We start from the raw sequence: 24,683 nt of genomic DNA on the forward strand, positions 1-24,683 counted from the left end.
AAGGCAGACTCATTTTGACAAAGACATAAAGCTTTCATAATTTCTCACTAGTCACCATGCTCAAAGACATAAGTAAAGAGCCTCAGAGCCTCATGGAGAGGCAGGTGCAGGTCAGCGAGAGGGCTACTTTCCTAACACAGCAACTCTCTCAGCATAGCAGGTTGGACTCTGCAGTGGTTCAGTCTGTGCCTCTGCAAAATGATAAATTGTTGAAAGTTATGGAACTTCATAATTTCATATGAACAGCTTAAACTAAGAACCTTCAAAGTGGGATTCATGTTATCCACATGCTGTATTTATTTTTCATCCTAAAATTTAGAAATAAGATTTCATAATCTTCAGTCTGTACATTGACAGTAGTATGCGTACAATTTTCTGGGTTTGGGGCATATGTGCAATTATTTTTGCTGACAGAGATGCATAATCAAATAAGTTTGGAGAAAACTGGGCTAGCCACCAAATTGCCAAGGGTTATCTTATTGCCATTTTCATTGATGTTTGGAGATGTGTTCTTGTTTTCCAAGCCTCCATCTGTCATGACCCTTTGGTTTATCCATATCCTTATAACAGATTTATGTCACCAAGATATATAAAAGTATATATTGTGTAGATATATGTATTTTCATGAGAAAAATTGGAGCAGTTGCTTTACATGGTGAGACATTGTATTCTATTGGAAAGCAATTCTAGTGTAATACTCATTAAGATTATATGCCAAATCCTCGCCCAGTTGCTTCCTGTCTCTGAGATCATCTGGGCAAGTTATTTTTGCTCTGATGCCACGGTTTTAATTTCTAAAATGAGGCATAATAGTACCCACCTCATTGGCTTGTTGCGATGGTTGAATTAGTGTTTGGTGAAGCTTCTACAACAATGTCTGAACATACTGAGTTCTCAGTAAAAGTTGACTTTCATGTGTATATGTGAATGGATTTCCGTGTATAGAGAGTAGATTGTATGTACATATGTGGAAAACAAATTACAATTGGTCTGGGCAACTGAAGCTACAGGCAAAGGACAAAATCTTGGTATTGCAAACAATTCCTTGAAATTTCTAGACTTTCTCTAAGAACAGTTTGTAGTACTTGAGGTAACATTGCTTGCAGCCTAGACTTGTAATAGAACTTCTCTACAACATCAGTGTTGAGGGACAAGGTTAACACTCCTTTTTCTTTTCAGTCCTCTGATTAGATCAGTTCCATCCCCCTGCCTGCTAGTTTGCTGATCCTTTCTTCCACTTGATCTAGTTTGCTGTTGAATTCTTCTTTTGAATTTTTCATTTCAGGTATTGTATTCTCCGGCTCTGTGATTTCTGTTTGGTACTTTTTAACATTTTCTGTCTCTTTGTTGAAATTCTCACTTTGTTCATGTGTTGCTGTCCTGACCTCAGTGAGCATCTTTGTTATTTTGAACTCTCTATCAGATAAGTCACTTATTTCCATTTCATTAAGATCAGTTTCTGGAGATTTATCTTGTTCTTTTGTTTGGAACTTATTCTGTTTCTCCATTTTCCTTGACTCTGTTTTGGTTTCTGTGCATCAGATAAAAGAGCCACCTCTCCCAGTCTTGACAGACTGGTCTTGTGTAGATGAACCTTGTCAGTCATCCCAGCCCAAGCTCCTGGTTGCCTCTTAAATCTTTGTGCTAGTCCAAGTTGCTGTCTTTGTTCTTAGTGGCTCCCAGTAGTAGAGGGCGTACCAAGACCCATCAGTGTCCTAAGGGGGAGGACCTCAGTCAGCACCTAGATGCAGGCTGATTAGAAGGAATAAGCTGGCAAAGTATGCAGTCACATCCCTTCCAGGGAAAGACTGGAAGATGGGTGTTTTTGGCTTGCTCCTCTGTGCAGAACCTTGGGGGGATGGTTGCAGCAAGTACTTATGTGTACACCCATTAACAACTGCTTCTTTATCCACCGCAGTCCTGTGGGACTCCTGAATGCAAGCCCTATTGGCTGTCAATGCCAGGGGATCTGGGACCCGTCTCTTGAGTGACAGCCATAAAAGCAGCTCCTTCCAGAGAGATACTGGTGACCTGGCTTTATTGTTGGAGTGGACTGGAGCAAGGGAGTGGGGGAATTGCCACCTGGCTTCCTTGGGGTCCAGGGAGAATGACAGCCAGCCCCTAGATGCGTTCTACTTAGTTGCTGGACCCTCGGGCAGCAGCTTATAAAGTATGAAGTCAAATCTCTTCCAGGGAAATACTGGGAGATGGGTGTTTCTGCCTGCTTACTCAACACTGAGCCGTGGGGAGACAGCCTGGGTGCCTGCTTATATGCCCATCTAGAGCTGCTGCTTTATTTGCTCTAGTCCTGTGGGATTCATGGGTGTAAGTCCTGTTGGCCTTCAGAGCTAGGCGTTTTGGGGGCCCATCCCTCAGGTGGGAGCCTTAAAAGTTAGGGTGCTACATGTATGGTGAAAACCCTTGATTGCTCAGGGAAAAGTTGGGAGTTGGAGGTTCCTTCCTGATTGTATGGCACTGAGCTGGGGGTGGGGTTTATGGCAAGAGTGTGTCTCAGCCTTTCCTACCCACGTGAGTATGGGTATTTTCTCATCCAGTCCTATGTGTGGGAGTCATTGAGCTAGTGACTGGATTTCTCTCAGTGGGAATTGCTCTGTGTGTAGCTGTACATTTGGTACTTCCATGGGAGGAGGGAAGTTCAGGAGTCTCCTATGTCACAATCCTGGTCCTTCCCCTTCAATGTAGTAAAGTTATAACCTAAGCCGTTTAGAATCTCTTACGAGCTCAATGCATCTTTTTTTCAGCATACATATTTTATTAGTGTTGCTTGTCTTTGAGGCAGATAAATTACATTAGCAAAGTGGGAAATAAACTGTGGCATGTGGCCCACTGGAGTTTATCATGTGTTAATGGTAGGGGCATCGTAAATGGAAAACAGTTTTTTTCCCTAGTAGTTATTTCTCCTAAGACCTGTCCAAAAACTATTTAAAACCTTACTATTCACATTTATTTAAAATTCTTTGTATTTATCTATGTTTTTTAGAGGGGTACAGAGGATGTTACAGAATGAGTAAAATTGATTTCTGTAATGATTTTGTCGTGGAAGAGTCTGATGGAAGCCTTACTATGAAGCATTACTGTATTTCCTTGCATTTTATAATAAATCGCTTATTTTCCTTTCTTTTCAAACACTAAGAGTTATCAGGAAGGCCTGAGAACCTGTAGAAGGGCCAGAATCTGAGCAGAGTATTGTGTCTTATGAAGAAAAGCAGAGCCTTTCCTTGGCCCTGCATCTTACCCATCATTACTCACAATGCAACTAAGTTACTCTCCTAGGGAAGGAAATATCCTGTGTTTTATTTAATTTTGTGCCATAAATAAAATTGGATTTCTGTTTCATAAAATTAAACTCATTCTTTCTGTGAAATAGCTTTTATGATAAAAGCTTCTGCAGGGTCTCAGTGCCTCACATTTACAGTAAAACTTGAAGTAATAATATACTATCCCATAAAATTTCATGATTAACTTTTTTGTTCTGGATTTTTTGCTTGTTTGTGTTTTGGACAGAAATCTTTTCTCAGAGATTGGCATAATTTTGACAATTAGGTTAACTGGCATAAAATAATCTTTTTTTATTCCGTTGGTGCTCAGATAACTTGAGTTAAAGTCCTCCCTTCCTGCTCAATCAAATTACTTCCTATCACTTGTGTGTCCAGAAGCTTGACGTGGCTGGCAAGCACCAAACTTGCCATCACCAGTGGGGAGGCTGCAATTTGAGTAAAGATCCCAAAGGGACTACAAATGCCATCTCGGAGGACTGATGGCCTTGCCCCTGAACATAGTAGCTCCTCTCCCAACCTATGGAATTAGGTAGAGCTTGTCTTGATTATGCATTCTGATTTAAGGAAAAAAAGCCCCTTTACTTAAAAAAAAGGTCATATAAAGTCTCGCTCTCACAGCATATATTTACACTTACAAACCAATATGCAGCAACAATTTGCAGATTCAAGACGTTTTCTGCCAAAGTAAATTACTGTTGTGAAAAATGAGTTTAGACTTTTCTGCAGGTCTCTAGGTAAAAGTACTTCATATGTGCAAAGGTCTCCTTAATAGGCAGAAAGAAGTCCTTTGTTGTGGAAGAGATAGAACTCTTCATTAATTACACCAATTATAAAAACATAGCAACCTGTTTTTCAGCTTTATTGAGATATAATTAACATATTTGTGCATGTTTAAGGTGTACAGTGTGTTGATTTGGTGCATTTATATATTGCAAATGACTACCACCATAGCATCAATAACTCCTTACCGTCACATAATTACCATTTCTTTTTTGTGGTAAGAACATTTAAGAAAGGTGGCACCATGAATTGAATCTGTAGGGCAAATACATTAAAATTTTTTATAAAGCAAAGAAAATATCTGGTAGATTGCTTTATCAAGTTTAAAGAGTTAAACTTTATTCCTGTCTTTGTAGTTGGTTTTATAAGTGGAAGAAGTTTTTAGGGTGAGCCAACTGAGCTTTTGCAACTTCTCTGCAGGGCTGTCTTGGGTACACAGCCAGTGCATTTTGGGCGCTGGCTTCTCATTCTGTAGTTGTATGGTTGGTTGGAGAACTGTCCTCAAAGAGAAGCAATGGATGGAACGGGTAGGACCCACTGAGAACAACTTAGAGAATGTATTATTTTAATGATTAATTCCAAATACCAGATCAAGAGTATGCTCCTTTCCTTGCAAGTAACACCAGTGGAGTTATAGCAACCAGAACATATTTAAACTTGAATCCAGAAATTAGAGAAATGGTGCATTGGTTGCAGAATACATGTTGTAAGGGCAAGTCCAAGTAGTATCTGTAGTAACAAGTCACAGTGTAATGAGTAGTGACTTAAAGGAGAGGGAGAAACCTCATCAGGGGCTATAGGTTTAATGGATAAGGACCACCGTTACTAGGAGGAAGGGTGGTTAGCATGATGCTGAGCTTTATTAGTAGGGTCTTTATAAATTCCCTTTGAAGGAGAAGGTCTTTCTCTACTTTACAACTAATGGGGGAAAAAGGAAAAGGAATGCAGTCGACCAAAAGGACTTAGAAAGTTTATAAGAATGGGGGTTATTCAGCAACTGTTAAATGTGTCTTAATAGTTTAGTGTTCCCTTAAGGAGTCTGAAGAGCAATCGTAGTATTGCTTACCTGCAGGAAACGCCATTAAGTGAGAATTAACAGTTCATTATGAGAGACTCAGTGGGAACTGCCAGTTTTCTGTGACATCTACATTTTGCTTCAAGCCACATACCCGGAATCATCACCTTCTTTCTAGGCAATGAGAGAAGGCAATGTGTGGGCTCGCAATGTTTGACAGAGGGAAATATCTGTTTATCTTTCCTTCAATAGAGGAAAGAGATCTGTAACCAGGAAGAGTCAGGGTTTGTTTAACACTTGAAATGGAGCTTGGCTGTTGTTTTTATCCTTGAATATAGTCTGCCAGCTCTAGAAATCAAGAGGAAATAGAGCAAGGCCCTGTTGGTTGGTCCCCACCTGTGTGCCACGTCTTGTTAGCCAGGGAATGGTACATTAGATTAGAAGACTTGTGTGCTGTCCCACAGACTATGTGAAATGTCAGCTTTGTCTTTCTGCCCCAAAGCTTTGTCCTGCACCGAAAGTTTGAGATAACATCAGCTGATGTCCTACCAGTGGGTAGGAAACCCATAAAGGATAGATTTATTACAAAATACAAGTTCTTAGGTTTTTAAAAAAATTTTGGAGGAGTTTTAAAATTAATGCATTATGGGTATAGACTGAGTCTGGGATATATGTTTTTCTTGGAAATCTTGACATTTTTCAAGCAGTTGTGTATACACTCAGTATTACTTTCTAGCCTTCTGGCACTTCTGATAGTATCTGGTGGGACAGACATCTCCACACTTTCTTTTCTGACATTTAAAGCTGGTATTGTATTCCTTCAGTTGCTAAGGTAACCCACTGGATGACTGCTAGTGGTGGAGAGAATGTTCTTTAAGACAGGTCCTATGGTAAATGGGTAAAATTGTGTCATAGTACTTAGCCATGCATATGCACACAAATGTGCATCATTTGTGAAATTTTAAAATCCTTAACCTAAAACTGGTTTCTCTATCTTCCGTTTCTTTTTTTAGCTTTTCATTTTTAAGGAATAGGTTGTTCTGGCAGTAAAGAATTTAACACAGAATTGACCTCTTAAGGAAAAGGACTTTTTTCCCCGTGTCAAATCATTTGGACTTATCCTGCAGTTAAGTCAGTCAACTCTTATTAAGCACCTTCTCTGTTTAAGGCACTATATTTTAAAGAAGAAAAAGCAGCTTAAACTTTTCCTTAAAAGTTAAGCCTCCTACAGGGCACCAATGGCCCTGAGACTGGAGTAGAGAATTACATATTCACTCTCACACATGAGAAATAGAGGATAGGGTTCTATTCAGGTTATTTTCAGGTTATTTCAGGTTATTTTCTCCCTCTCTCAAAATTTTCAAGGAAAAAAAAAATGTAAATGGAAGCTTTTATTTTCAAACACCCATCCCTAATATGCTTCCCAGCGGATTCAAGAAAGTAGAAGGTTTTGAAATTTACCTCTGGGTGGCAGTGTTCCATCCCTGGCTCTTCTCCTCTGGGAACCCTTCAAATGTACAGGGCAGTTTTGGGTTGCACACAGGAGACTAAAATTGAATTTGAAAATGACTATAGCCGAGGATTCTCTTAATACTTACCTTGAGTAAAAAAGTTTAACTTTTTGCTGTTTTCATAGATTTCTTTAATAGGATTTGAATGCTGGCAGCTGTCCTTGTACGACTTTATTTAAAAATTAAATAAAATACTGGTTTAAAAACTACCAAATGCTTGGAGGTTAAAAGGCTGATGGTTGAAGATGGGTGGGAGAGGCCTGGCAAAGGGGGCGGGCAGTGAGCCAGAAGTGATGAGATAATCCTAGGGAAATGACCAACCCTGTGTCCTGGTGCAGCGCCCCTTTTACTTGGCCCCAGTGAACTTTACAAGGCCTTCTCTTGACTCTTTCAAATATGGGCCTTGATGTGAGCATGAGGCTATATAGGTAGAAGACTATATCTTCTGTAATTCTACCCTAGGTTTTAGTTCATAATGATCCTCACATGCCTACTTTCTCTTCCCCCCGTCTATAGCTGTAGCAGCTTTTATTTTCTGGTTTGTCATGAGGGTGTGTGTGTGTGTGTGTGCATGTGGAGACAGATGAGGCCGACATCTGGAGAGTGGGGTGCAGGCCTGAGCCCTGAGGATTGGTGAGGCTTAGTTTCCTTCTGCTTGCTTTTCCCGACTCTCAGCTTGTTGATTTATTCAAGTTCTATCTTTTCTGCCCTTCTTTTCTTGGGTTTGTCTTTTATCTAATTATCTTTGCCTAATTGGAAGCATAACAGTTAGGAACTTGAGTTTTAAAGGTAGAAAAGCCTGGGTTCAGATCCTTGATGCTCCATTTACTATCTGAGTGAGCTCGGGCAATTGCATAATTGTGTCAAGCCTCAGTTTCTGCCCCTACCTTGTTCAGTGCCTGTCAGGATTAAATGAGATAACACATGTAAGTTGCTTAATAAATGTTACATGGAAACAAGAAATATAAAGTCCTTGTAGTCATTGGCACCTAGCAAGAATGAAATAAAGGTGCATGTTGTGGTTTATTTTCCTTCATGGGTAACAGCTGCCATCTGGACTTCTAATTAACTTTTCCCAACCTTCCACCCTCACTCTTATCCCAGGTAGGCTTCGTCTTATACATTGACTTCCTGTTTGGTTTATCCCATTTATCTTCTCCTTCTCTCACCAGAATATCCCTTCCTGAGTGTGCCCCTGTGCTGAAGGAGGGGATAAGATCTCCCACTAACGTTGTAGCTCATACCCACAAAGTTTAGTATTTCTCAGTCTGGGCTTGGCTGTTTCCTGGTTGTGCTTGAATTCAGAATCCCAATGCAAACTTCAAAAGGCCATTTCCAAGATATGATGAGTCTGTGCTTTTTCTTCTTGTCGATAATAAAATTAGACGGCAGTGTATTTCCATTTGTCACCCAAACAGAACAGGGTTCCTGGAGGGTCACTTGGAAGGGTGCCTGGGAATTCCACAGGCTCACCTGTGGTGTGAGGGGAGAGCAGAAGAATGCCCAATGCCTAGTACGCTGTCAACAAATATCTACTGAATGAATGAATGGTAGACGTAAATCAGAGCCTTGGAGAAATATTAACAAATGAAAAAATTCTGTTGCACAGGCTGGAAAAGCTGGTATGACATAATTGCTGCTTATGGCACCTAATGACCGCCTGCTGCCCAGGCCATGGGGTTGTAGCACATTTGTCTTATGGCTCGTCTGGTGTCTTTCATTTTTTTTTTTTTTTAATAAATTTATTTATTTTATGTATTTATTTTTGGCTGCGTTTGGTATCCGTTGCTGCGCACGGGCTTTCTCCAGTTGCGGTGAGCAGGGGCTACTCTTTGTTGTGGTGCACGGGCTTCTCATTGCGGTGGCTTCTCTTGTTGCAGAGCATGGGCTCTACGCGCACGGGCTTCAGTAGTTGTGGCTCGCGGGCTCAGTAGTTGTGGCTCGCGGGCTCTAGAGCGCAGGCTCAGTAGTTGTGGTGCACGGGCTTAGTTGCTCCGCGGCATGTGGGATCTTCCCGGATCAGGGCTCAAACCCGTGTCCCCTGTATTGGCAGGCAGATTCTTAACCACTGCACCACCAGGGAAGCCCTGGTGTCTTTCATTGATGCAATTATAGTGCCTCTTAAGCACATAACTAGTTCCCTTAAATTATAACCAGAGGAAAACTGCTTGCAAATAGATCTATGTAGTGACTCTTTATTATATTTTTGTATTAAGAAGATCAGACAAATATGTATGAATGGTAAATCCCCCCATACAGCCTCTCTTAGTTCTTGAGACCCCTGTCCCATATGTTATTTTCGTTATAGTCTGCTGACAATCTTGGATACTAGGCTGAGCAGATACTCCTTTCCTTTTTTAAAATTTATTTATTTATCTATCTATCTATCTATCTATTTATTTATTTATTTTTGGCTGCGTTGGGTCTCCATTGCTGCATGCGGGCTTTCTCTAGTTGCGGTGAGCAGGGGCTACCCTTCATTGCGGTGCGTGGTCTTCTCATTGTGGTGGATTTTCTTGTTGCGGAGCACGGGCTCTAGGCACACTGGCTTCAGTAGTTGTGACACGTGGGCTCAGGAGTTGTGGCTCACGGACTCTAGAGAACAGGCTCAGTAGTTGCGGCGCACGGGCTTAGTTGCTCCGCAGCATGCGGGATCTTCCCGGACCAGGGCTCCCCTGCATTGGCAGGTGGATTCTTAACCACTGCACCGTCAGGGAAGTCCCTCCTTCTTTCCTTTTACAGATCAAGCAACTTAAAACTTGAGAATTCAGTGGTCTTTCCAAAGCTACGTCCCTGTAAGTGTTCAACTCCAGATCTTTCAGCTATTTAATCTGCTTCCATTGCACTACACAGTGTTGTGTCTGGCTTCTTAATATCTTGTGTTGTTGTCCACGTTGTATAAGTCACTCTGGAAACGTCCCCAGATTGTGAAAGCCAGAAATTGTATTACCATCTTTGAATTCTGATAAGGACTTTTTAGTGTTTCAGCTGATTTAGTACTAGTTTCACAAGGTAAGTATAACCAACCTATATGAGGTACAAAATCCATGAAGTGCATTCCAGTACTGTATATCAAAATGTGAATTTTCTGGAATGATTGTGTGTGTGGTTGGTGTTTTCCCAGATTTTCAGTCAGGAGTTGCTGTAATCTGAGTGTCTCAAATGTGTCTGATGGAGAGCGGACACTTCGGGAAGCTAAAACCTGCCATTATGCTTTTTCAGTCCTCTTCTGTCTTTTGGCTATATGATCCCACCATGCCTCACGTTGCTATTGTGCTCCAAGGGACGTCCTGTTTCCATATCTTTCCTATGAGTGTGTTTATATTTGCAATTACTATCCTAGACTCACCAACCTCTGATCTTCCGTATGGAAGGCTGATTTGTTTATACACACACCAAAGCCCCGATCAGAGCTACCCAAAGGGAAGATGCCATAATATACAACTTCTCCTCCCGTTCTCATTAAGAGTGCTGAAAAATATCAGAGATTGTGTGTGATGCTCATGCCAAATACTCTCTTCCACTTTCCTGTAAATTTTTGCTAATATTTTTTTCATTCTCTTTCTGCTCATCATTTTTGTATTTTATAAACATCTGTAAACTTTCAAATCATGATACATGATGTAGGTTGATTAACCTGTAGAGCAGTTTCCTTGTAGGTCAGATCGTTTATTTATTTCTGTTCACACTCTTTGTGTAAGCCTAGAGCTATAGTTTATCAGACAGGATTTCATGGGCAAGATATTTATTTTATTGCAAACTAAAGTGGGCTGGCCATGTGCTTCCCCTTTGTGTCCACGGTGCCTGGCATATGGTAGTAGTTTGACTCAATGTTTGTCTGCTCAATGACTTAGATGCACAAATTGAGACCTCTATGAATGTATATGTGGCTTTGGAAACCAGAGCAGAACTTATTTTAATTGATAGGATTTATTTTTTAATTCATTAAAAAAATGAATTAAAAAATATATTTTGTTCATAAGCTTACAGGGTTGAATACATTTCAGTGGCTCTACTCAGGAGTTATGAAACATTAGTAAACCCTACAAAGTAGAAGGACTTCTGAATTAACTTGTTTAAAAATAACATTCGCTTCTAGATTATTGTCCCCATCACAGTTTTAGTATTTAGCTAAATGTTTAAGGCTATATCTTGGCTTGGCAGCAAGTGATGTAGATTAAAAATAACTTGTAAAAGTCACAAACTTTTTTTGGTCTTATTCGTTGGTGAAATTTGTTAGCTAATAAAATCTTAAGAGATGATTGGGAATACAGTGGTATAAAAAGGAGGCATAGATATGGATTTTGTTAACCAGATGTTTAAAGTAGCAGATCTCAACCCTGGCTTTTACTTAGAATCACTTTGGAATCTTTAGAAAAGATTGATGCTTGGAGGGGGGGGGGGACTTCCCTGGTGGTCCAGTGGTTAAGAATCTGCCTTCCAATGCAGGGGACGCGGGTTCGATCCCTGGTCGGGAAACTAAGATCCCACATGCGGTGGGGCTACTGAGCCCACATGCCACAACCAGAGGGCCCACGTGCCGCAACTGCAGAGCCCACGTGCTCTGGAGCCTGCGTGCCACACCTAGAGAGAAGCCCGCGCAGCACAACGAAAGATCCCGTGTGCTGCAACTAAGACCCGAAGCAGCCAAAAATAAATAAATAAATAAATAAATAAATAAATAAATACATATTAAAAAAAAAAGATTGATGCTTGGGCCCTACCCTAGAATTTTAATTTTTCTGAGGAGGGCCTTGAACACAACTATGTGGGGGTGAATGGGAAGAGAGAGGGAGAGACATACAGACATCATTGGACCCCAGAAGTACCAACACCCCTCATTCTTTCCCAGCCACATTCAGCTCTTTCCCCTTAGAGTTATTATGCTGACTTTTAGAGTAACCGTTACCTGGTTTTTCCTTATAGTTTTACTACCCATATATTCGTATATAATATGGTTTGTTTTCACTTTTTAAAAACTTCATATTAATTAAAACATATTCTGTGTATTTTGTGACTTTTCCCCCTCAACATTATATTTCTTGGTTTCTTCTATATTGGTCTGTAATTCGTTTTTATTGTTAGAATACTTGTGTATGATTATACTGCAGCTTATTCTATTGTTGATTAAGTGATTAATCAAGTGATTAAGATCACTTCTGCTTTTGACCATTTTACATTTTTATGCATGCTTCCAGGTGCATGCAAAGCATTGTCCTCACTGGGGCTTGTATGAAGGAGTGGAATTGCTCAGCCATAAGACATTAGTTTCTTCAAATTTATTAGATTATACCACAATGTTTTCCAAAGTGGGTGTGTCAATTTACATTTCCTCTAGCAGTGCATGTGAGTTCCTGAGGCCCTGATAATTTATTTTTCAATCTTCCAGCCTGAATTTCCTGCTACCTTAAAGGCACAGTCAGACCTTGTGTAGGTGTGATAATGGTCCCAAGTTTGGACTGAACAGTACATAAAATCAGCTCCTTCAGTAACAACCAAACTGGCCACCCCTGCTCTTGTGCCTCAGGTGCTCCAGAAGGGCTCTCAGTCTGTGCTGTATTTCACAGATCTTTGATCCCCAAAGAGTCAAGGCAAGGATGAGTATTCCTAGGACCTTGGGTCTTTGACGTGACAGCCTCATTTTCCAGGCAGAGAAACTGAGGTGTGGCAGAGTGAGAGGTGTGGGCTTTGAGCCTCCCTCCCTGGCACGGGGCAGATGAGCCCCACTTTATGCCGTGATGGGTATGTTGATTGAACGTCACAGCCTGCTGTTCCTTTTTGTGTCTGGGTGATCTTGCTCCCAGGATGGTACAGGTCACACCTTTGAATGGTTTCCATTAGAGCAATTATTAGTAATTCTGCTTTAGTTGCATTAGTTCAAATAACTCCTGGTACCAAATAAACAGGAAGAGACAAATTTATTTGGTTAAAAAACCCGTTCATTTTAATTAAACACCCCCATGTCTACCAAATTGTAGAACCCCTTTCCACAGCTTGTTTTCCTGACTCCTGTTAAGAATCTGAAACTCTATAGCAAGCAGAATTATTTATATATGTCATGATGTTTCCTATTTCAAGCTGTTTGCCTGATTCTGGGCTCTGAACTTGTATACTGAGTGATAAAACTCTTTCTTAACACATTTGGGGCAGCCTTTTGTTTCTTCAAACATCAGAAGATCTTTTCTTCCCTGGATTTGGAGGGACGGAGAGGGGCAGCAGTGAGCACTCAGTCCCACATGTTTGCTGTCCTCTCGCATTGAACAGGATATGAGGATGGAGCCAGAAAGGAGAGAACAGGGAGCTGGGCTAGCAAACAGGCCCGGGAAGCTCTGCTGGTGCAGGAGTCGGGTTGGGTACAGTGAACTCCAGCCCAGGTTGGAGGGTATTTAGGGTCTTGCTCCAGGCACTATATATAGGGAGTGCCATTTAAATGGTTGACACCATACTGCCTTTATCAGTGGTATGATTTTAAAAGGGAACCCGTAAGGTTTAGGAACCGGGCCGCACAGCAGGAGGTGAGTGGTGGGCGAGCGAGCAAAGCTTCATCTGTCGCTCCCCATCACTCGCATTACCCCTGAACCATCCTCCCCCTACGCCGTCTGTGGAAAAATTGTCTTCCACGAAACTGGTCCCTGGTGACAGAAAGGCTGGGGACCGCTGGTTTAGATGTTCCCTTTTGGTCGTATTTTTCTTGGAAAAAAATTGTATCTCGTGTAACCATGGACATTTCTCCCTACATTTAGAGACTGAGATCCATGACTTAGAAATTGCATCCTCATGTGGCTGGTTACAACCTCGTGCTTCATGCTGACTGGTACATTGGGCAGTGTACTCGTGTGTGTGTGTGTGTGTGTGTGTGTGTGTGTGTGTGTGTGTGTGTTGTTACCTGATCCTAACAAGTCTCTTCACGATTATTATTTAAGGAGGAAAAGAAGTGTAAATGTTACCAAACATGCCTTGTTGGGAATCTGTTAAGAGTAAAAACCTTACTTTCTAATTAAGTGAGTTTAAAGATCAAAGACTTAAAGGATAAAATAATTAAAGATAAGTTCTTTAATAGCCTTTAGAAGATAGCAAGTATATTAAACAGATGTCTGGTGGGGTGCACTGCTTTGTCTGTTTTCAGATGTCATTTTACTGAGGGGGGTCTGTGCTGTGTCACACAGATGGATGATGGAGCAAATATATAGTGAAGTCTGTGGCATTTACATATTTGAAATGTAATGCTTTATGCTCATTGATCTAGATATGGAAATAGTATAAACCAACTAAAAATGTAAGCTAAGCAGTTTTCTTTTGCAACCATGTGCTGCGGAGTACTTCCTTCTGATTGTTTCAGACTAGAGTTTTGTTGGATGCTGGCTCCACACACATCACCATCACAACCTGCTGGTAAGACAAAGCTGAGTTTATTGCCGGCCTTGATAAGGGAGAACTCTGCCTCCATTGTGCCTTAGCAGAATCTTGAAGGAGGAAGGCAAGGTTGGGATTTGTTGAGAACTCAAAGTTTGGTTTAATGAGGGTCTTTGGATGCAGGGGAGGAGTGATGGCAAAGGGGTGTCAGGGAAGGGATTTTGAGTAGGTTTAGATAAGGATCAAGATATAGTAGTTAAAGACTGGTTTTGCGGCTTAAACTGTGAATGCTTCCTGCTAAAGAGTTGATGGGCCTTGAAGGAAGTTCCTCTGACGAATAGTCAGTCTTTGCCTAGGCAAGAGTCTCCTGGACCAGTGAAGTTATGCTAATGAAGAGGACGGAATAGCAAAATCATATTAGTGTAGACGGTAAGCTGGGTGGAGAAGTAGGTAGTTTTTGTCTTCAATGTCCAAGCTATGTGGGAGTATGTACTTTGTGTTCACAGATTTTACTCAGGAGGTATCAGAGGTAGAACTAAGAATGATAGATGCTCCAGGTAGCAGCTGTAGCCATGTATTAAAAGCTAACTGTCATGGGTGGTCATCAGGGAAAGAGCCATTGGTCATTTATTCTTTCAACAAGCAAATATTTATAGAGCACATACACATGCCAGGCACTGTGCTAGGATAAAGATACAGATAAGGTCCTACCCTGTTGGGCCTTCCACTCCAGTGTGATGCAGCATCCTCTGGAGCTCTTTCAGATTACAAACAGTCAATAACATTACTTAACTGGAGGGTATGTATAACTCGGATTCTTACTGAGTACTTACTCTGACAGATCTTGAGTGTTAGGATTTTCATGTTCAGTTGTTAAGACTAGGTTTGTTTTAAGGTGTGTCTTGATGTCGATGGAGTTCATGGGCTTAGCTTTTTAAAATGTAAGCAAGTGTATTCTTTTACATGTTTCCAATGTGATGTTTATCATGGGCCAGCTGTGTTCCAGGCACTGAGTCATTGTAGGAGAAATAGAGGAGTACAAACTCTATACAAATTAGACAATTTAAACATACACAAATAATTGAGATTTTAGTAGTCAGTTGCCATTCAACTCAATAAATACTGAGTGACTTCAGTTTGCCATATACCATGCTAGATGTTAGGAATAAAAAACTTCTAGGATGCCCTCAGCCTGTAAGAAGATACAGTCAGGAAACAACCATAAGACACAGCGGCAAACACCAACAGCAAAAACCCAGACACAAACCAAGCAGGAGCCCGCTAATCAAGGGGGATGGGAAGAGGCACAGGCCGAGTTTTTGAAGCAGAGCACTGGTGTGTGTGGCGTTGGCAACACTGAAATAATCCCAAAGCTCGAATAAATGGGTAGAAGTACGTCCACAAAGTTTGAGAGAGACCATGGACTCAGAGCCCATTTCTGCCCCAGCTGCTGACCTCTGAGGACAAAAAGTGGAAATGGAGGCTCCTGGACACTCTTGGCCTCTAGTAGCCTGTCCTGCTAGGGTAACAGCATCTCCTTAGAGGACACCTTGGAAATTGACGATGTCTGTTTCCAAAGAGTGGTGTGCTCCTAGCACTTGTTTTCCATGGATGACCTCACTGAACATGAGTGAAAGGTGACGCGAACGTGCACCATAGTGCATAGAACAACATTGTACCAGTGATGAGTGAAGCTGCCTCCAGCACCTGCCTGACCTTGCACAAATCACTTGACCTCTCCACATCGGTAAAATGAGGTTTCTGGATTAGATGCTTTTGATGGTTCCTTCCAGCTCTGACATGTTTACTATTACTATTCTTACTTTGACAATCTCTTTGATAAAATATATAAGACAAACTTTTTAAATGAAGGAACTCATATTACATGTTTTTCTTTTCAGTTTCTCTACATAGAGAGTCTCTTCTGCACCTGGCTGTGAGATGGGGCCTTGCTAAGCTTTCCCAGTTCCTCCTGTGTCTCCCTGGAGGAGTCCAGGCCTTGGCTTTACCCAACGAGGAGGGTGCCACGCCATTAGACTTAGCTTTACGTGGTGGACGCTCCAAGCTGTTTGAAGACATCACAAAGTGAGTTTGGATACCTGATAGATTCTCTCTCAATCTGTTTCTCTGAAGTCTTCCAAGCATTATGGAAAAAATAACCAAACCACGAGGTAACATAGGTTTATATTTTACCATTAGTTCCCATCTATAAAGTACAGATATACATATCATACATAAACAGATATACAGATATATTTGGTATTCACATTTCATGGGGGAGAGGGAGTCAGGAAAAATGTCTTAAAAGGCTCCATGGTTGGGGGGCTAGCTATAAGAAGAAGAAAAGTTGGGAAACACTAGCCTAACCCCTACTTACCTTTTAGGTTTTCGCTTAAATGTCACTTCTTCAGAGAGGCCTTCTATGTTATGGTCTTTTACAATTGTGATTAATTTACAGTATTAATTGTGATTAAAATTATGATTAATTTATAATATAAATCAATTTATAATTTTATATATATAGTCATCGTTTATTTCATATATGTCTCCATCCTAAATCATTTGAGGACTGAAATGATTTCTGTTTCACCCACTGTGTTCAGCATATACATTCATTGAAAGAATATAAGTTTTTGTTGAATCAATGAATAACAAACAAACCCCAAGATACTGTGTAGCCAATGGGCTGGTTATTAGGATCTAGAAATAATGGAAATGAAATAATTTGTCAACTGTAAAGTTCTCTATGTTGAGGATGATACCAACACTTTTAATGTTTGTTACTTAGAATGGTTCAGATTGGTCATTATATCCTATACAGTGATTTCCTTGACTTAACATGTGGTAAAAAATAAGTGGGAAACTACAATGAAAATGACAGATTACTACATAAATATTAAATATTATCAATGTTATTATATGGTGTGTCTTAATGGACTGGTATGTTTCATTTGTCCCATGGAACTCAATGTAATTAATTTACGGTCTTATGCTACCTAAGTGCATGTTGAAGTCACAGCTTTCTGTTTATTTTTGTTCTTACTTGGTCAAGTGACTGCCAACTAAGGAAAGAGCCCATCCCAATGGAATTGCCTTTATCTTTGCTCTACCGTGACCCCACTTTCTTTAGCTAAAAAGGGCAAGGCAGGACCACTTCCTCTGACTTTGTCATTGTGGATAGTTCAGGGTTATGTTGAGGACCTGGAGCCTCACTTCATCTTTGGTAGCTTTGTATCTTTCTATTATGTCCAAGACCAGAAGATGACATGTGTTTTTAAAGTTTACACATCCTCTGTGTCAAAAAAACAAACAAACAACCTAATCAAGAAATGGGCAGAAGATCTAAATAGACATTTCTCCAAAGAAGACACACAGATGTCCAAAAAAGCTCAATGTCACTAATTATCAGAGAAATGCAAATCAAAACTACAATGAGGTATCATCTCTTACTGGTCAGAATGGCCAAAAAGTCCACAAACAGTAAATGCTGGAGAGGGTGTGGAGAAAAGGGAACCATCCTACACTGTTGGTGGGAATGTAAATTGGTGCCGCCACTATGGAGAACAGTATGGAGGTTCCTTAAAAAACTAAAAACAGAGTTACTGCATAATCCAGCAATCCCACTCCTGGGCATATACCCAGAGAAAACCATAATCCGAAAAGATACACGCACCTGAATGTTCATAGCAGCACTATTTACAATAGCCAGGTCATGGAAGCAACCTAAATGTCCATCAGCAGAGGAATGGATAAAGAAGATGTCTTACATATATACAATGGAATATTACTCAGCCATAAAAAAGAATGAAATAATGCCATTTGCAGCAACATGGATGGACCTAGAGATGATCATACTAAGTGAAGTAAGTCAAACAGAGAAAGACAAATAACATGTGATATCACTCATATGTAGAATCTAATTTAAGAAATGATACAAATGAACTTATTTACAAAACAGAAACAGACTTACAGATATTGAAAACAAACTTATGGTTACCAAAGGGGAAACACTGGGGGGAGGGATAAATCAGGAGCTTGGGATGAACATAAACACACTGCTATATATAAGATAGATTACCAACAAGGACCTACTGTGTAGCACAGGGAACTCTATATTCAGTATTCTTTGATAACCTTTAAGAGAAAAAAATCTAAAAAAGAATGAGTATATGTATATGTGTAACTGAATCACTTTGCTGTACACCTGCAACTAACACAACATTGTAAATCAATTATACGCCAATAAAATTAAAAAAAGTTTACACATCTAATAAATCCGTTCGTGGATGGGATTAGAAGTAGACTGTAAGCTAAATTTTGATTATGTGATGGAGCCTCCATTTTCTAAATTAATTACAAAAATCTCATTGCTCAGGCTGAATCATTCACTTCAGTGGCTTGTAGTTGGCATGGGGAGTTGTTTTCTAGAAGATTCTGAAGTCCCTGCAAGTAATTAGGTCAAGAGTTTGGGGAGATGCCCCAAATCTTAGAGTACAGGTGCTCTTAATGGATCTCTTTTTGTCACTCCATGTGATAGAGATAGCATTTATGTGGTTGGAGCTACGCTATAATTTTGCAAATATACAAATGCTGATTAACGAAATGAGGTAATGCAAGAAGAGAAAAGAGACATAGAGCTAGTTCTGTGAGCTGAAGAATCTGGGAGCCTCTGGGGGCTGTGACAACATGCTGAGGCAAGCTGTTACCTGGGAGCACTAGCATCTCCCTCCTGAGGCCTCTTTACCATTGCTACTACATGACCTATAGGCCATCCGGAATATTATGCCACTAACCACGAAGCCTACATAGAGCTAATAAACGTGCAGTTGTTCTTAACCACAACAGAATGGAAAATAAGCCAATATTCAGGAATTTAGTTTGGGAATATTGTTCCTTTGTTTGTGAATGAATTCAAGAATGCAACACGATCAAATTTATGCAGGTTTTAATTTGCATGAGGAAATGATTTACAACAGTAGACCAGCGTGTTGTTGTGAATATCTCGCTTGTTTGTAGCATCCGAACCTCACCATGCTCTCTGGGGATCATATCTGTTTACCACTGTAATCGCCTAATAAACTGTCTGCTGCCAGCTGATTTGTGGTACTACATGTGGTGCCATTAAGGCCAGAGGCATCTTTTCAGATTAAAGGGAGAATGAGGTAAAGTACTATGTTTAAAAGTCAGTACTGTCGCATTAATTATGTAAATCTTTATAGTATATAATATATGTGAACAGCTTTTCAATTGACGTCTTCTCTAGGTGGAAAAACAAAGATGACTTTGTCAGGATCTATTTACATGATCTCACGTACCTATCTTCAGTAGGTAGCTTTTATGGCTTGTTTTGCCAGTTGGGTTTGTAATATCAGGGGCAATGAAGGGTATTGGGATCGTGGGTTTTGATTTGTGCTGTTTCAGCTTCCAGGGCAGACGTTCCCCAGGTTTCTCCCGAGTGCAGCTCAGCGAAGATGCCTCCCTGCGGTATAGTCACTCATCGGAAACACTGACCCTGACGCTTAATCACACAACCGAGCATTTGTTGGAGGCGGATATTAAACTCTTTAGGAAATACTTTTGGGATAGAGCCTTTCTCCTCAAGGTTTGTGCCCTTTATTGTGGTATAAGACATAATAACTCACGCTCTTGGAGAGTGCAGACAGCAAACTCTTTGTTTTGGGAACAGTATTTTTGGGGGGGTAGCACTTTCTTTTTTTCTAATGGGACTTTGAGGGACATGGAATTAGAGACTGTTACACCAGTAGAAGGAAGATTATTATATGATATTTTGGCGGTAGGTAGAAAATAGTAATTTGTGTAATATTGTTTCCTTTACTTTTCATGAGCCAGCATCACTGATGTTTAATATTCTGATATTGGGTATTTTCTATTAACTTATTGACTGTATTATAATTCTTATCTAAAGCAGTTGCCTTTAGGGTTATTTTAAATGAATAATATCTTCTTCTGGGATTTCTTAAGGCTTAAGTATAGTTAAGCCTTTGTTTCAGTGTACAGATTCTTCTTGAATGGGGACTGGTCACTTGAGACCAGTTCTTTTTCAAAGAGATTTTTCCCCCTCCCACCCTGGCCCAAACATCAGCTTTGACTGTTATCAGGGCATACCCATCTCAGGGTTTAAAATGTTTCATCTTCATTATTTTTATTTTTTTGGTGAATCTGGACGACTGTAAAGCATATTTATATATTTTAATTATTATTAAGTAGAATGTTCTTTTGAGTAAAAGGGCTTCAGTCAATTTAGTTGATAGTGCTCAGGGGTATAATGGATTCACTCACCAGATCGTGTGACACCCCCCGACCCCCGGCAAACCCTCTGCCCTCGCAGTCTTCTCAAGCACATCCATTAATAAGCACCAGTTTCATGACTGTATAGGCTTTACAAAGTAAACAGTCAGTTTACTGTTATCAGAAAACTGATATTGGTATTTATCAGTTTTGGCTTTTGTAAAATGTTTGCTTTATATAACTAAATTGAAGGTTTAACCAGGAGCATTATATATCAAAGATTATTGCTTACTCCATATAGGGTTTTATTAAATAATTAAAACAAACATGCCCTTCAGAGTGTGAACTACCTCTGCTGGGTTTAGGGAGTTTAGTGGATAATTTTCTGGCATACAGTATTTTCTCATTTTGCTTAAGGGTACTTTCTGTTTAAAGAAACAGAAGCTCTCAGCCGTCCCTGTGGCTTCTCACCCAGGCCCCCAGGGGTGGCTGTTTCAGTGGGGCAGAGGCTGGGCCTGGCCCAGCAGCCTTACTCAGGGTGAGTGCCTCTCCCTGCAGTTTCAGAGGGGCAGAGCTCAGCAACACGTGTGTCCTTAGAGAGGACACTCAGACTACAGCAAGACCACAAAGCTCCTGCAAAGGCGAGAGTGTGCTCCATGTAAAGCAAAAATTCTGAACATTTGTTGCATTATAAAAACTTCCAGCTTCTTAGGTTGGATTCGTGATTTCTTGTAACTTGAAATAATTATTACTGATGACATTGGGGGAGATTTAGGATGAGTAAATCTAGATGCTTTAATAATTGATTGTAGTGGACTTTACAATAACAAAGACCAAGTGAAGATTACTTTCCAGTTTATCAGAGATTTTAATTTTATGGAAAACACTTGATAAAAGAAGAATCCATTGCAGTGGGATGGCCTTGTGTTCCAGGTGTCAGCACCCCTTTTTCGTTCTTCCTGTCCTGGGCTTTTGGCTGGGTAGTGCATAGGGAGACTGGGAAGGGAATAGGGCTGAGGTTCTTTAAGACAGTGTGATATTGTAACTTACGATAAGAAATATATCTGGTCTCTGTCCATGGTTCTTGGCTCACAGCCCCCCATACCCTTAGGATTTCCTAAGTGTTGAGCAGATAAAGGTGTTTTTTTGTTATGTTAATGAGGCAACTTTTGGAAAGCACCTAAGGATGGGGGCTAGTTACCTGTGGAGCCAATCGCCTGGTAACTTTCAGTCCCACCTCCGTGACCTCCAGGGAGGGGAAAGGGCCTGGAGATGGAGTTTAATCAGCAATGGACAGAGATTTAATCTATCATGCCTACGTAATTATTCAAGCCTCCATAAAAACCCCAAAGGACTGAATTCGGAGAACTTTCTAGGTTGGTGAACTTGTGGAGGTACTGGGTGACTAGCCTTCTAGAAGGGGCATGGAAGCTCCGTGCCCTTTCCCCATACCTTGCCCCATGCATCTCTTCCATCTGGCTAGTCCTGAGTTATATCCTCTTATAATAAACCTGTAAGCTAGTAAGTGGTTGTCTTTGGCCTTGAGCCTGCGTGGTTAGCCCTCTTTTTAACCCCAGGTACTCACGCGACCGTCTCCTTAGTACCTCTCCAGACATATACCTGCTTCGGTCCATCCGTTAATTCCATGGCGGGCCCTAAAAGAGAGAGTACTGTGTCCTGGGAGTAAGGCTGGGAGCGGTTAATAGCCACAGGGGGTGGGTGACCGGGTACTGCTTGTTCCCTGCCTCTTTGTGATTTGGTCAGTTATGTATATTTTCATGTTCTTTTTGCTCTTGCCTCAGGATGTCCTGAAATAGTCATGAGCAAGGCACTTGGTATGCTGAGCTTAATAACATGCCCGGCGGGGGGGATTCAGGGCTCTGGGTCAGTTGTAGGGTTGCTTGCCTCAGTTTACCCATGTATTTGTTTTGGAACATGTGCTGATGCAGTCTTGGGCAGTTTTTTGACACATCAACACATAATTCTGTCTCTTCGCATTTTCACTGGCTGTGGGGAATCTATTTGAAAAGAAAATACAGAGGGCTCTAAGGGCATCTTCTCTCTACAGATCACAGCTCAGTCTTGGCCAGGGACAGCCTGCACCAGCATGTGCCAACATGTAGCCCGAGGCTTATGTTCATCCTGGGTCCTCCCTGTAATAGTGGTCCTGCCCCCATCTCCAGGCCCCCAATCCCTGTGTCTTACTTAGGGTGTGGATGGAGGTGGGTCTAGGTGGGCAGTTGCATCAAACAGAAGTCCTTACAGGTTTCAAGATCTTCAAGATCTTCTGTTCCCCGTCCCCTGTTTGGTTCATGCGTCATGTTCCTGAGACCCTTCTGGTGGTGTGATCTGGGGAAGCAGTGAGGACTAGTGGCAGGGACAGTTTTGGCCCTTGTCTCTGGTTTCTCCCGCTGTCTCTCATGTCATCCGGGGTGCTGCTTACATGTTCTCCCAGCAGCTTTACCACCCTATCTGCTCTCCAGGCCATGCCTCTGGCCTGTCCCGGCTCTGAGATGCTCGATTGTGATTTTCATCTCTTGTTGCTTATCTGAAGCCTCAAATGGCTTTCAGTGATTTTTTTTTTTTTCCTTCCTCTCTTAGGCTTTTGAAGAGCAAGAAGCTAGGTCAGAGGAAAAATCAGATATGCCCTCCAGCACTGCAGAAACCGAAGAAGGTACGCGTGCTCCTTCCCAACTCTGGGAACCCAGAAAGTGCTCAGAACTAACTGGTCACCTGGGAGTTGAAGTGTGTGGTGGAGGACAGCAGGAGCCGAGGGACTCAGAGGCGAGAGCAGGGTGCTGGGGTGCCGCTGGGCCCCGGGGTCCTCCAGCAGCGCCGAACGAAGGTACTGTGTGTTTCCACTTTTTACTCAGTTAGCATTTACTGGGTTCCTCCTACATTCCTGATCTTTGGGGACCTCTCCTGACACGCAGAGAGTGTTCCCCTCATTTCCAAGTTCAGTCCGTTCGTTCCGTTCAGCCCTCCGTCACTCACCTGTTCTCCAGCTTGCTCCACCTCTGTGGGGCTCCTGCTCTGTGCCGGCCCAGGGGGCCTTAGAGGATGGAGGCTGTGAGGGTGTCTTTGTTGTCATGGGGTCTGGTGTGTAGAGGTGACGGGGGGTGGGGCACGCTGGGGGTTCTTCAGGGTACAGGCGGCCCTACCCAACCCTGCGTAGCCCTGATGGAGCTTCAGAGACTGAATGTACAAACCTGCTCGAGGTGGGCGTCCACAGCAAGAGGTGTATGTTTAAAATACATTGTCACTACTCTGTTCCACATCGTAACGTGGAGTCGTGTTGATGGCGCACCTGGACGTAACACCCAGCTTGTAGGCAGGAATATCGTCCTTCGTCGTTTTCTCTAACTTGGCAGTTTGTCTGGGCGTGTGATCTCTACTTCAATTCAGGTTCTTTCCCCTTTAATGTATGCAAGTAGGTCTGATCTGTTAGCAAGTCCTAGTAATCAACACGGGTTTTGATTCGCTGGAGTATCTTACCTCTGTTCTTGAATACTCCTGTACTATTTATATGGAATGGATTGTCGTTTTGTTTTTTGTTTTCCAAAACCCAGTAGTTTTAGGAATCTGACCATACGTCACTAAGTCTTCCAGGGTAGTTAGGGCAAAGGTTTTAATACATATTATCTTATTATCAATTACGTTCCTTTTGCTTTATATTTTAGAGTGTTTTTTATTTTTTGAAACTAAATGCGAGGTTAGGTTTATTTATGTCTGGGGGTAGGGTTATATTATCTACTTAATTTCAGATCAGTGGAGTAGACATTACAAAATATCTATTAATGTAAAGCGACAGTAGTCTGATAAGGGTGAGATGCAGCATGCTAGATGCTGGGATTAGGGAGAAAAAACAGGACAAGACTCCTGTTCCCAAGCCACCAGTGTCGACAGCTGGAAGACCGGTTGTTCTAAGTGTGTGTGCCCCACGCACCTGCACTCAGTCCCGGGTTAAGCCAACCAATTGAGCTTCCCACCCAAGCTGCGCCGCTTGGGCCCCTGTGGAGTTGCCCTCGCTGCTCTCCCCTGTGGATGGTGTGCTGGCTGCGTGGAGGGAGCTGCAGCTTGCCATACCTGCCCAAGGAGGTGGTGGTGAGTTTCACACTTTCTCCTGCAGACCCGTGGGAGAAAACTCTGGGCTCATGTCACGAGCGCTGTCATCTCCTGAGCATTGGGCTTGGCTTTTACTACTCTGACTGTAACTGATCAGGTTTCTTGCTTCTAGCTGGCTGGTAAACCTGGGGCTAAGTTTCTGGCCTGCCGGTTGCAAATTATAGGGTACTGCTGACCGCGTTTTGATATTACCCTTATTTCTCAAGCCTTCACTCTTGCTTTTCCTTTTTTTTTTAAAAATCAACTTCTGATTTTTACTCTATCATCGTATACATTTTTCTTCCCTTGTAACCCACCTCCAAACTAACTTAGAACAAAGTGAGGTCTAAACAAGTGCTGAAATTCTAAGTT

General features: G+C 41.6%; 1 protein-coding gene across 7 annotated transcripts in view; it reads left to right on the forward strand.

Annotated features, from left to right (window-relative positions):
• Nucleotides 1–24,683, forward strand: part of ARHGEF28 (Rho guanine nucleotide exchange factor 28) — a 307,464-nt gene that overhangs the window by 125,213 nt on the left and 157,568 nt on the right. For 5 of the 7 annotated variants that reach the window (XM_057540604.1, XM_057540598.1, XM_057540597.1 and 2 more), the window contains 3 exons: nucleotides 15,860–16,043; nucleotides 19,380–19,560; nucleotides 22,809–23,052. In XM_057540604.1, coding sequence (XP_057396587.1) covers nucleotides 15,860–16,043; nucleotides 19,380–19,560; nucleotides 22,809–23,052 — 609 coding nt within the window. The remainder of the gene's footprint in view (nucleotides 1–15,859; nucleotides 16,044–19,379; nucleotides 19,561–22,808; nucleotides 23,053–24,683) is intronic. The other 2 variants (XM_057540602.1, XM_057540603.1) reach the window with 1 other exon arrangement.

The sequence above is a fragment of the Balaenoptera acutorostrata genome, chromosome 2 (assembly GCF_949987535.1).
Source record: "Balaenoptera acutorostrata chromosome 2, mBalAcu1.1, whole genome shotgun sequence".
NCBI classification, from domain to species: domain Eukaryota; kingdom Metazoa; phylum Chordata; class Mammalia; order Artiodactyla; family Balaenopteridae; genus Balaenoptera; species Balaenoptera acutorostrata.